Genomic DNA, 11,410 nt, shown 5'->3' on the forward strand with positions numbered 1-11,410 from the left:
TGAGTGTCTGTGTGAGTGTAGAGTATATATCTCAGCTACGCATGACCGTACACAAATCATAGAAAAAGAGTGGAGGATGAAGGAGGGGGAAAAAGGAGGAATCATTTTTTATTTATTTATTTTGCTCATTTTCTTGATGTGTCTGGCTGCATGGCTTGGAGCCAGAATATAATGATGAGCATCAACTCGCCAGGAACAACTAGTTTCTGTTGCAGGCGATCTCTGGGGAGTGTGTTCTCTCTGTCTCTCTCTCTCTCTCTCTCTGTCTGTCTGTCTCTCTCTCTCCCCCCTCCTTCTCTCTCCCCCCCCCTCTCTCTCCCTCCCTCCCTCCCTCCCGCTGCTCTTCTCTCCTCCCTTCTCCTCTCTTCATCATTGACACGTTTGTGTTCGTGCCATGTCATCTGCTGAGCCGCGGCAGTGGCTGCAGATCACCCATCATTAGGCCGCCGCATTTCCCCTACTCTCTCTCTCTTTTTCCTTCCTTCTCCCTCTCTTGGTGCACTTGTTAAAATGTCCTCTGTTCAGCGTCACATTTTTTCCTCTTCTTCCTTCTCTACTCTCCTCCTCCTTCCTGTCCCCTCCCCCCTCCCACCTCCCCCTCTCCCTCCCTCCAGCTGCCACCGCGCGGCCCAGGTTATGGTTTAAACATGACGGCCATCCCTTTGATGTGCGGGGCATTATCCAGCCTCATCAGCACAGAACAGCGCCTTGGTCCAATTTAGCCAACAGAGGGGGAGAGAGAGAGAGGGAGAGGAGGCCTCCATTCCCCAGGCTCCTACGTCTCAATCTGAAAGGCAGGGATGGGGGTGGGTCATTGGCTGCAACGGAGGCCCAGTGTCAGCCAGGGCCATTTAATTGCCAACGCGAGGCGGTACCCCCGTGCCTGGTTAATGTATAATGACTCGTCCGGCGCACTTTCCCTTCCGCAGAAAAAAAAAAGGGCTGAGGGTAAGCGAGGGAGGAAGGGAGAGAGAGAGAGAGACATGAGGGAGGAACATATCAAAGGGCAGGCGTTGGACAGGGGGCGAGAGGCCTACACTTCCTCCCACGTGTGACACACAGGCCCGCCAGAGATAATGGACCTGTACTGTTCCAAACCCATTTTTAAAAGAATATATTTTCATTTGCTCCGACTCTGCTCTCTCCTGCTTGCCTTTTTTCCTTCCAGATAATGTATTTTTTGAACAGGGCCTGGTGTAAGGTGCTCATTGAGGGGGCGCAATGTACGAAAGTGAGGCTCACCCTCTGCATCGTAATCGGGCCGGTATGTGGCACTACGGGGTTGTTCTTTTGTTAAGATCTGGCTACCCAGTGAAATACAGGACCAGGACATCTCAATCACTCAGGCCTCATGTAATTATTAGACATGGACCGGACTTTATAACTACTGGATGTCTTGTGATATATTTAAGCCCTTTTAAAGCCAAGAGACAATTCTCTAATTCTGTTTACATTTTTTGCTTCCGAAACCCTGTCATATACACAATTATCCAAACCTTTCCACTCTGCACCATTTCTCTATGCCGTCAACAACCCAAATGGCCATCTTTTTTTGTCAAACCCCCTGTAGCAGTTTTAACAAGGATGTGCTAAAGCCCCTTTCTCCAGAGACGGAGACCTCCACCTATTCAGCTATGCTAATTCAATTAGGGCTCATCAGAACGCATTAGCTCTCCCCAGCCCCACAGCACAGCCAATCCCCCTAGCCCCCATCCAGCAGATTCAATTAGCCTTGCTGGAAATACGATGATCACAATGTAGAGGCCGTCATTAGAGCTGAATTAGCTGTCACTTAAAGCACAGGTCCACTAGATTTGGCCAGACCCCAGTTAGTCTGGCTGCCCGGCTCTACCAGACACCAGACACACCCTGCCTGCACTGAAGAGCAGGGCAACCAGGGCTGGGCTGGGGAGAGGGGGGCAACGTCTGCTTTAGGGGAGTCGCTGGGAGTGGAAGAGGGACACAATAGGGGGTAGAGATGATAAATTAGAGCCTTTATAATAACCCTGCTATGCAGATGACATGAAAAACCAGCCTGTGCTAGAGTGAACAGTCGGTCGCTAAAGCCATGAGGGAGTCTGGATCAAGGTGATGATGGAAACGATCAATCTAAATACGGAAGTATTGTGTATTAATGAAGAATACATGTGAAGTTATACATGTTCAATGTAAGGCTAACCAAGAAAGAGGACAAACTAAGATCTATTGGCAAACATATCCTCTTTCTTTTTAACACTGTGAATGTGCTTTTCTGCTTTTAATTAAAAGGAGCGTTTAAGGTCTGTGTGTGTGTTTGTGTGTGTGTGTGTGTGTGTGTCTGTGTGTGTGTGTGTGTGAGTGAGAGAGAGAGATGAGGAACACGAGTGCACACGAAATGTGTTCAATGTCAAAATACTAAGGGTGTGAGGTACTATTTCACAACATGAACCTTTCCATACCCCATTCGAGGCCTCACTCTCTCTCTTTTCCTCCCTCGCTCACACTTATCCATCAACGAGGTCTGAACAGTCGACCATAAGGAGCTGCCTTTCCAATCAGCCTGTAATGAAACTAAAGTTTGGTCTGGTCCCCAGTTCCAAACTCTCTAGCTGCCTGCACTGAAACGCCTGTGAATACAGCTCTGGGCTGGGGGAGAGGGACAGGGGGAAAGCAAAGGCTATATGGAGCTGTATTTATTTTTTTCGAAAAGACTCCAAACCTACAAATCATGGGGTACTTGTCATCCACAGTTAACTCTTCCCACATTCCATACAATACAGAGTATTGGGAGAGCCTGGCCCAGTTAAAAACACATAACGCAGCAACAACAATGCAGAGTAGTATAGCACTGCCCCCGAGAGAGCCAGGCCCAGTTTAAAACGTATAACACAACAACAACAAACCCCCGGGTTCACTTGTGTCCAGAGCTCTCCCCTTCAGCTGGACCCTAATGGGCCCAACAAAGAACTAACCATGTGTCAAGCCCCAGCATGCATCATTCTCTCCTTTTAAGTGTATAGATGTTTATATATCAATGTGTCTGGTTGTTTAAAAGCTAGCAGCAAGGACATGCCCCGTCCATTACAGATGTGGCTGACATGCAGCTAGGGTAAATGTTCTTTAGGGGCCTCATTAGCTCAAAAGTGATACATATAATTAATATTTCAACACATTAGCGGGGGACACTGGAGGATTAGCCTTTTGAACGTGGAGACGAGAGTGTACACTCTCCGCGTGACAGCCTCCTCCTCTCTGTGTGTGTGTGTGTGTGTGTGTGTGTGTGTGTGTGTGTGTGTGTGTGTGTGTGTGTGTGTGCGTGTGTGTGTGCGTGTTTATCTCCCAAGTCTCAACTCACCTTTGCATGGATGCGTTGACAGTGAGCGCAGTCGGGTAGGGGTGTCTAAAACCCTGGTAAACAGGTTGACCTTGCCTAGGAGAAGGACAAAGAAGAGAAGGAGGTAAAGAAACAGGGTTGATGGAAGTAGAGGAGGCAAAGCCCTCTCCCTCTCTCCCTGATCGCAGGCCTCTTTATTCTCATTTGATCAGGACTAAAATCTAGGGGATTGCAGAGCGCGGATCAAAGGAGAGGCAAACTCTGAACAATTTGATTGCCACAAATCTGATAGGAATGGCTAAATTAAATTTCATAACCCTTCGCTCAGTGTCGATGGAGAGGGGGCCCTTTCCTCCCCGAGCTGAATCTAGGTGTTTTGTTGTGATAATTAAAGACGAAGCGCGACTCTTTAATGGAGCCATCACGCTAATTGAGGTCTACACATCTAAAGACAAACAATAATGAATGTAAATTTATACCAAAATAAAGTGCAGCGAATCAAAGGGTGCCGCGGCTGCGCTCGGGACCTCTCCCAGTATTTAGATCGCGGTGAGAAAACATTAAATTAACAGAGCTTAATTTGTAGCCTTTTGTCATATTAACAAGTGTTGACAAGAGTCACCCAGGGAGAGCCCCCGTGTGGAATTGTGGGTAAAATGCGGGCAATCACGGTTCATTGCTCTAATTGGACAATACAGAGACATGCAAAATAGCATTCGCCACAAAGTTGGGGTTGGAGGGGGGTTTAGGAAACCGCAGTGTGCTTCTGTGGCCCATGAGTCAGTCCATTGCTTGAATTTATCAACTGGAGACTCCAGTAGAGAGGGAGACTTAGCCATCCTCGCTGCAATGTGGTCAGCTAGGAGTCAAATCAGTGCCTGATCAAAATTGAGAGGACCCAGTTTGAGATAAGTGGATACAGAGCTTTCCCTATGTGCAGAAACCAAGCTCTATTAGCATTCACAACAAATCAGAAGACATTGCCTCTGATGGATAACTATTTCACGTTATATCATCTACATTAGGGATGCTGATTTTACAACATAAAGTACTACAGAACTTAATGCTCCAAACCACTAAATAAATCTACATCTAGACATAGTTACAAAACAAAGACACCAGCACATGCTTGGAGCACTAAAACATGCTTAATAACAGTAGAGAAAGAGAGTACTAAAACGTTGCTTACTGTGGTACTAACCACCCCAGCGGATGAGGGATCTGGCCTACAGCGCCAGGCGAGAGAGGGTAATAGGGGGATATGTCTGGGTGTTGTGGAGGCCTTGGAATTCCTGGAGAGAAAGAGAGAGAAAGGATAGGGGGACAATGAGAGAGGGAGGGATGGACAGAGAAATATAAGTCAGTGTTAAAATCCTCCTTTGTGAGTTTCACAATTGAACAGAGTCGACATCACTGGAAGCTGGGTGGCTAGGGAGGAGGAGGTGCAGTTACGCTCGCATGTTCACAGTGCTAAATCACACGTCCTGATCAAAGCTGTTCCGAGTCAGGCGCTACGGTGGCATAACGTGTTGAGAGAGACGGGGAGAAAAAAAGAGGGGGGGAAACTACCCCAACATGATCACATTGGTCTTCTATTGAATGAGAGGATTAACAACGTGCGATAATTGAGGTTTAGAAGCTAACATAACAAACAATGTGTACAGTCTCATACAGTAAGGACGGGATTCACTCAGATGAAATAATGACATCTGTTCCTTTAGAGGTCTGCAGGTAAACAGGGTTTGACTTCATATACAGTAAACCCAGCAAGTTATCTTACTGTCATAAGCATGAATGAAGTGATGTTATAAACAGGCTCTGCATGTTATTCATGACCAGCTTGTTTCATAGCTAGTCGGCTTACCCAATATACTGTGTGACATGTTGTTTTAGCCTAGCTGTCTTCAACTGACATAGGCTCTTATGACTATGACATTATAAAGTAGGTCTTATAAATAGGGGCCCTTCGTCTCCTGCTTCTCTTTAGCAGAAGTAGTTATGTTCCACTGTTCATCTTCATGTTTAACAAAGAGACAGAAATGCTTTAGTTTTCCCATCTGACGAACAGTGACAGAGATGTCCTACATAAGGACAGCTCTCATAGAGGGCAAAACGATCACACATTTGCCAATGTCGCCTACACTTACTGTGGCAGATGACAGGCAAAGAAAACACGCAACAAGCCACCCAAAACATTAGGCCTCCAAAGGTCTGTCGTAAAAATAACACGCTCAAGATCAAAAAAGGAGAAAGCAAAGAAATTATGGATTTTCAATTTTTCCAGTGTTGAGCATTAAAACACAACAAGGAAGTGTTTGAATTCCACTGGCAGACAGCGCAGCAGAGGGACTTTTATTTGCTCCGGAGCATTTTTTCACAGTGGGCCTGCCTGGCCTGCATGTCGGTGCAGCTGTGGAGCAGTTTTTGGCTGGAAAGAGTGGACCCAGATGAAGAGTTCTGCAGAACTGACCCTGGCCCCATGAATCCATCCACAGCCGGTATGTCGCCAGTGTGTGTCACACCCAAAGCATCAAGGCAGAGCCAGGTTTGTGTGGAAAGCAGACTTTGTTCAGTGACAGGTACCTAAGGAACACTTTGTGCATCCAAAAAGTAGACAAACTCTCACTGGTCTCTAAATACTGACGGTGAACTAATTGTGAACAATAAGATGAATGTAAAATATAATAATAATAATAATGTAATCACAAGTTATAGATCGTTAATTACACATTTGATGCTGAGGAGGGTTCCAAAAATGTTGCTGACACACTCCTCAGAGGAAAGCGTTCCGAACGTTGCTCTTCATTGCCATCCAGTGCTGAAGCCTTAATATAGCTTGTTAATTAATTAAACACTAAGCTCAATTAAGCAAGGCCATTAACTGGCATATTAAACAGCAGCTGGGACGTTATTATCGCCCCTTTGTGAGGACAATCATAATTAGAGACCATTATGACCTCAAAACAAAACAACCAGAGACCTTTCAAAGCTACTTAATACTTACCACTGTACAACATATTGAAAGTAAGTTACCCTATTTGGTCATAATGTTTATTGCAGGTGGACAAGTCAGATGGATGGGGTGTGTGTGTGTGTGTGTGTGTGTGTGTGTGTGTGTGTAGGAGAGGGGCATTCAGCCGTGTGAGGTTATACACACGTACCTCCTCCTGTCGTGTCAGAAGAGAGAGAGGAAGCAGTGACCCTCCCCTTCCTGCCAGAGCATGTGTGCAGAGACGCTAAAGAGACTGGGGTCAACAGGCTTACTTCTGCAAGACCAGAGACACAATAGCACAGGCCATAAAAGAGAGAGAAGCTCTCTGTCTCTCTCAGAGTAGCCCTGACTGTTGTCTGCCCTCAAATATCTCAGACCTGGTCACCAGGGATTTCCACATAACACGATAACTCCGGTAGACACGCTAGCTTCGCCCTCATGTGGGTGCTAGCAAGCAGGCTAGGTAGTGCTAGGTATTAACAGCCAATCCAGAAGGGGGCTAGAAGCTATAGTGAGCTTCGATTGGTCAATAGCGCTGCGATGTTGCGGAGTACTTGCATAAAGTTCAGCTTTCCCCAACTTTGGTGCTGCCCTCTATACGCTCCCTGACCCATGCTCGAGTCACCCAACGGTCCCCCAGCCAACTTCCTTCCCCTCCACTGAAAATGAATGGCTTCCGAAGTTTCATCGCCCCCTGTGGTCAGCGGTGGAAATCCACTGTCAGAGAAAGCAGGCCCTGCAAAGCTGTGCTTTGTGAGGGTTATATCTTCCATAAATAAAATGTCATTGTATCAGGCAGAAGTGTGTGTCTGTGTGTGTGGTGGTTGCATAAGCAGCAGTGGTAGCCTTTGTATGTGGAAAACAATGAGAATTAAATATATATTTTGAAGAATTCAAAATAAATATATCTATTTTTTAAATGCTCCCAGACCTTGGGAGAAGATCACTGTTTGGATTTGAGGACTGAGTGGCTGGAGTGTTAACCATTTCCAAACCATGTTAACCATTTCCCAACTGGGCCTCAGTGTAGTGTAGTGTAGTGTAGTGTAGTGTAGTCTGTCTTACCTGTTTTGGGGTCCACATCTCCCTGTAGGTGCGGAGGGGGGTTGCCCGGTGTGAAGTGCTCATTGCTGTAGGTGATCAGAGGCGTGAGCGGGTGCACATGGTGAGGGTGCTGTACCACTGGGACCTTATTAGACTAAAGAGAGGAGAGAGAGAGAGAGAGAGAGAGAAAGAGAGAGAGAGAGAGAGAGAGAGAGAGAGAGAGAGAGAGAGAGAGAGAGAGAGAGAGAGAGAGAGAGAGAGAGAGAGAGAGAGAGAGAGAGAGAGAGAGAGCAAAAGAAAGAAAAAAGAGAGAGAGAGAGTGAGCGAGCGAGCGAGCGAGCGAGAGAGAGAGAGAGAGAGAGAGAGAGAGAGAGAAGAGGAGAAGTGCGTGTTAATATTTGGGGTAGAGATTGCAGGCGCCTGCAGCGGAATTATAACATGGATCAGAAAGCTGTTTAAAAAACGAGAGCTATCAAATGATCAACCCCCTCAGAGCGCCAAACCGCCAGAGCAGAGTGAAAATAGTGTGGTTGGTAATTAAGAACACTTCTGTGGTGACACTCAGTAATGCCATCTCAGATGCAGGGCTGCCATTTTAGATTTGGATTGGGGCTGCACGACAAGGGGGCTTCAACCAAATACGTGTAAAGTCCACAGCCATAATAACAACACTCAGCAACACTCTACCATCCAATTCCCCCACTCTCCTTTAGTGGTTTATCCTACTGATTCCCTCTCCTCCCTCTGATCTCTACCCCTCCCCTCTCTGTCCCCCCCCAGTGTCTGGTTTTGGGGGGTAGAGGAGAAGGGGAGGTAAAGGGGATAGGGGGGCGTTATAATAAACGAGGGGAGAAAATCAATTTCTACATATTTGCCAAATTAGTTTTAGCTATATAACCTGCTCTTTGTGCTATTAAATGACGCAGGCATCTTTTTCAATTACCCAAAGATGATAGTTGAGCTGAGGGGTTCTCCGCCATGGGCCCTGTGTTAACCAGAGCTTAGCCCACTTCTCCAGGCACAGGTACAGGCATACACACACACACAAACACACACACACACACACACGCACACACTAACCAGATTAGTGTTCTGGTACAAACCACTGGCGGTGAGCTGGTCTTGCTCAACCGATATTCTATTCTGTCCCTAGGCAGTCAAAGAGGCATCACTAATCAGGCTTATGATAACATGGCTGACGTGTGCTGGGGAAAAGGAGACAGTGAGCTAGCTGGGTTGTGTGTGTGTGTGTGTGTGTGTCTGTGTGTCTGTGTGTCTGTGTGTGTGTATAGAGAGGGAGGGAGTAATGTAGGTGCAATGGGGGTGTGGGTAATGTTCCACTCTAACAGTCCAAACACACTCATTAGCTACCCTAACCATGGTGAGGCACCAACCCAAAGCCTGGGTATGGCAATTTTCCAATAGACTTTGAAATGCATTTAAGGGGGAGAGGGAGGGAGGGATAATACATGGACTCTATGCTCATTTAACTATACAAATGCAAAGCTGAGGCCCTAGGCAAGACACATGTGCAGAGCTTACTGGTGAAAAGACATCCTCACCTCCATAGGCTGGCTGAGCCTTCTGTGAACACTGTATGAGATAAATGGCCTATTCTGTGTAACTGACTACCAGACCAACTGACCCTACAACATTCCATACCCAGGGTGGGTGGCAAAAGGAGTTGGTCTGGACTGTACCAGGCTGGAGTGGGTAAAGTACCCTTCCAGATCTCCCCCCTTCAGTGGGGCTGTGAGAGGGGGAGATGGGAGAGGGGGAGGCGTAGCACAAGGGTAAAGAGGGAGGGAGCATTCCCCACTGCCATGGTCCCAATGAAAGATTAATGAACCCAGTAGAACTACTGGGAGACATGGAGAGACTCTGGGGACTCATTCAGCCCTGAGCTCAAAAGACTGGAGAGAGAGAAAGGAGAGCGAGAGAGAGAGAGAGGGAGAGAGAGAGAGGGGGGTTGGTGGAGGTACACGCCTCGTTAAAATGAACACAGGACACAAATCAACATGTTTTTCCCCCACAGTCCCCCTATCTAGAAATCAAGAATGGAGGGATAAATAAATATTGAGGGAGATGACAGCTGCCAAACACTGCTGACGAGGTAGCCATTGAGCAGCGCACTGGTTATCCCAAATGGCCTTCTCTCCTCCTAACCCCCTTTCCCTCCTCCTCTACCCCCCTCAGTAATGATGTGAAAGAATGTTGTCAATTCTCCCTGTGCTGAAAGGCTTTAGTGGCCATTTAAATTAGTTATTTTGTCCAGGGCCCTCTCCATTGAGAGACAGTTTAAAATGCCCATCCACTGAGTCTGCATTGAGAGAGAGAGAGGAGAGAGAGGAGAGAGAGGGTGAGGGAAGGAGAGACAGCAAAATAGACAGCAAGAGATGAGAGAAAGAGGGTGAGCAAGAGGGTGAGAGAATGAAGGACAGACAGACAGTGAGAGAGGAAGAGAGAGAGAGAGAGAGACAGAGACAGAGAGAGAGAGAGACAGAGAGACAGAGAGAGAGACAGAGAGAGAGAGAGAGAGAGAGAGAGAGAGTCAACCGATTTACACCACAGTCACTTCAGGGGCTAACAGGCCTCCTTTTCAGAAGCCCCGAGCAGAGCCAGGCAAATAATAGCCAAGACAAGTGCTCCACTTTATGTGGCTTCAGATCCACGCGGACACTGCTGCTGTTTGGCTACTGTAGCGGCCAGCCTCTCACTGTGTCACTGAGGGGAGGAGAAAGGAGGGAGGTGTAATGTTACCCATAGAGAGAAAAATGCATAAGCAACGGAGATGTGCTGCCTTACAGAGAAAGCATGGCTGTATCAAGTCTAAAGAATAAACACATTCTGAATTCGTTCTAACGATTATTTTTCAGTGCAGTTATTCTAAAACAACTCTCAATTATATGCTTGCAGTAGGTGTGCAGTGAGAGGTGTGTGCGAGTGAACGATTCACTACAACTTCCATTTGGGTCAAGATGACTCCCACACCTCTACATGCCCTAGAGTTCAGACTTCCCTGACAAGCTCATCAGTTTAGCTTCTGCACACTCACAGAGAGAGCAGGTGGGCCATCCCAGATTCCAACACCTACAGTGCAGAGCCCATCTGGACTGTAACACATTCCCAGAGCTCTAGTGGAACATCCATGGAGAGAAGCAGGATGATTTGTTTTGTTTTACTGACATGAGACCCATCACACCTGAAGTTCAGGCCTTCGCAGGAAACACAGGCTTGGTGCACACCATATCTCTTCGATCAACAATACATTTCTGCTTCTAGAAAATAAAATATAGCCTACACCGTGCACACACACACACACACACACACACACACACACACACACACACACACACACACACAGAGACACAGACACAGACACAGACACAGACACACACACACACACAGAGACACATACACATACACAGACACACACAGACACAGACACAGACAAACACACACACACACAGACACAGACACACACACACACAGAGACACAGACACAGACACAGACACACACAAACACCCTTTCCGTTCAAGTGAATCCAAACCCTGCTATACCTGTGTAAACTAGACCTCGGTACAGAACCTGCTTTTAACACCCTCGGACAACAGGCGCTGACGGAATCAATTGCTCGTCAATTAGTCTAGTCACAAACTTGTTCAAATAAATAAGAGGAAACTAGACTAATCAAATATTAATTTATTTACTCTTACAAACCACTCTTTGAGCAGCTTCACCACAGATATGTGGGAATGACAGTTACAAGAGAATGCCCTGTGAGAAACAGAAGGAAAGGGACAGGAGGAGGACAGCGAGAAAGGGGCCCTGGAGAGAAAACCAGGACAGGGAAAAGCTGTTGGCCTTGCATATCCGCTTGGTGGCACCTTGCAGGGCAATTTGAAGACTAAATGTGAAGGTGGCGACCTTGTGGCCTCTGGGGGGCCTAGCGCGTATCTCTGTGCTTTATGTCATGATATGATAAGTTGTCACAACGGCTTGCGGGCTGTAATGAGCTGTAGTGGGGATGAGCCAGTGGGGAGCGGGGGAGGAGTTGGGG

General features: G+C 47.1%; 1 protein-coding gene across 21 annotated transcripts in view; it reads right to left on the bottom strand.

Annotated features, from left to right (window-relative positions):
- Nucleotides 1–11,410, bottom strand: part of LOC121549957 (transcription factor 7-like 2) — a 119,910-nt gene that overhangs the window by 9,359 nt on the left and 99,141 nt on the right. For all 21 annotated transcript variants that reach the window (XM_041862928.2, XM_041863522.2, XM_041862851.2 and 18 more), the window contains 3 exons: nt 7,371–7,503; nt 4,503–4,605; nt 3,335–3,409 (listed from right to left, as the gene is read on the bottom strand). In XM_041862928.2, coding sequence (XP_041718862.2) covers nt 3,335–3,409; nt 4,503–4,605; nt 7,371–7,503 — 311 coding nt within the window. The remainder of the gene's footprint in view (nt 1–3,334; nt 3,410–4,502; nt 4,606–7,370; nt 7,504–11,410) is intronic.

Source organism: Coregonus clupeaformis, unplaced genomic scaffold, assembly GCF_020615455.1.
Source record: "Coregonus clupeaformis isolate EN_2021a unplaced genomic scaffold, ASM2061545v1 scaf0086, whole genome shotgun sequence".
Taxonomy (NCBI): Eukaryota; Metazoa; Chordata; class Actinopteri; order Salmoniformes; family Salmonidae; genus Coregonus; species Coregonus clupeaformis.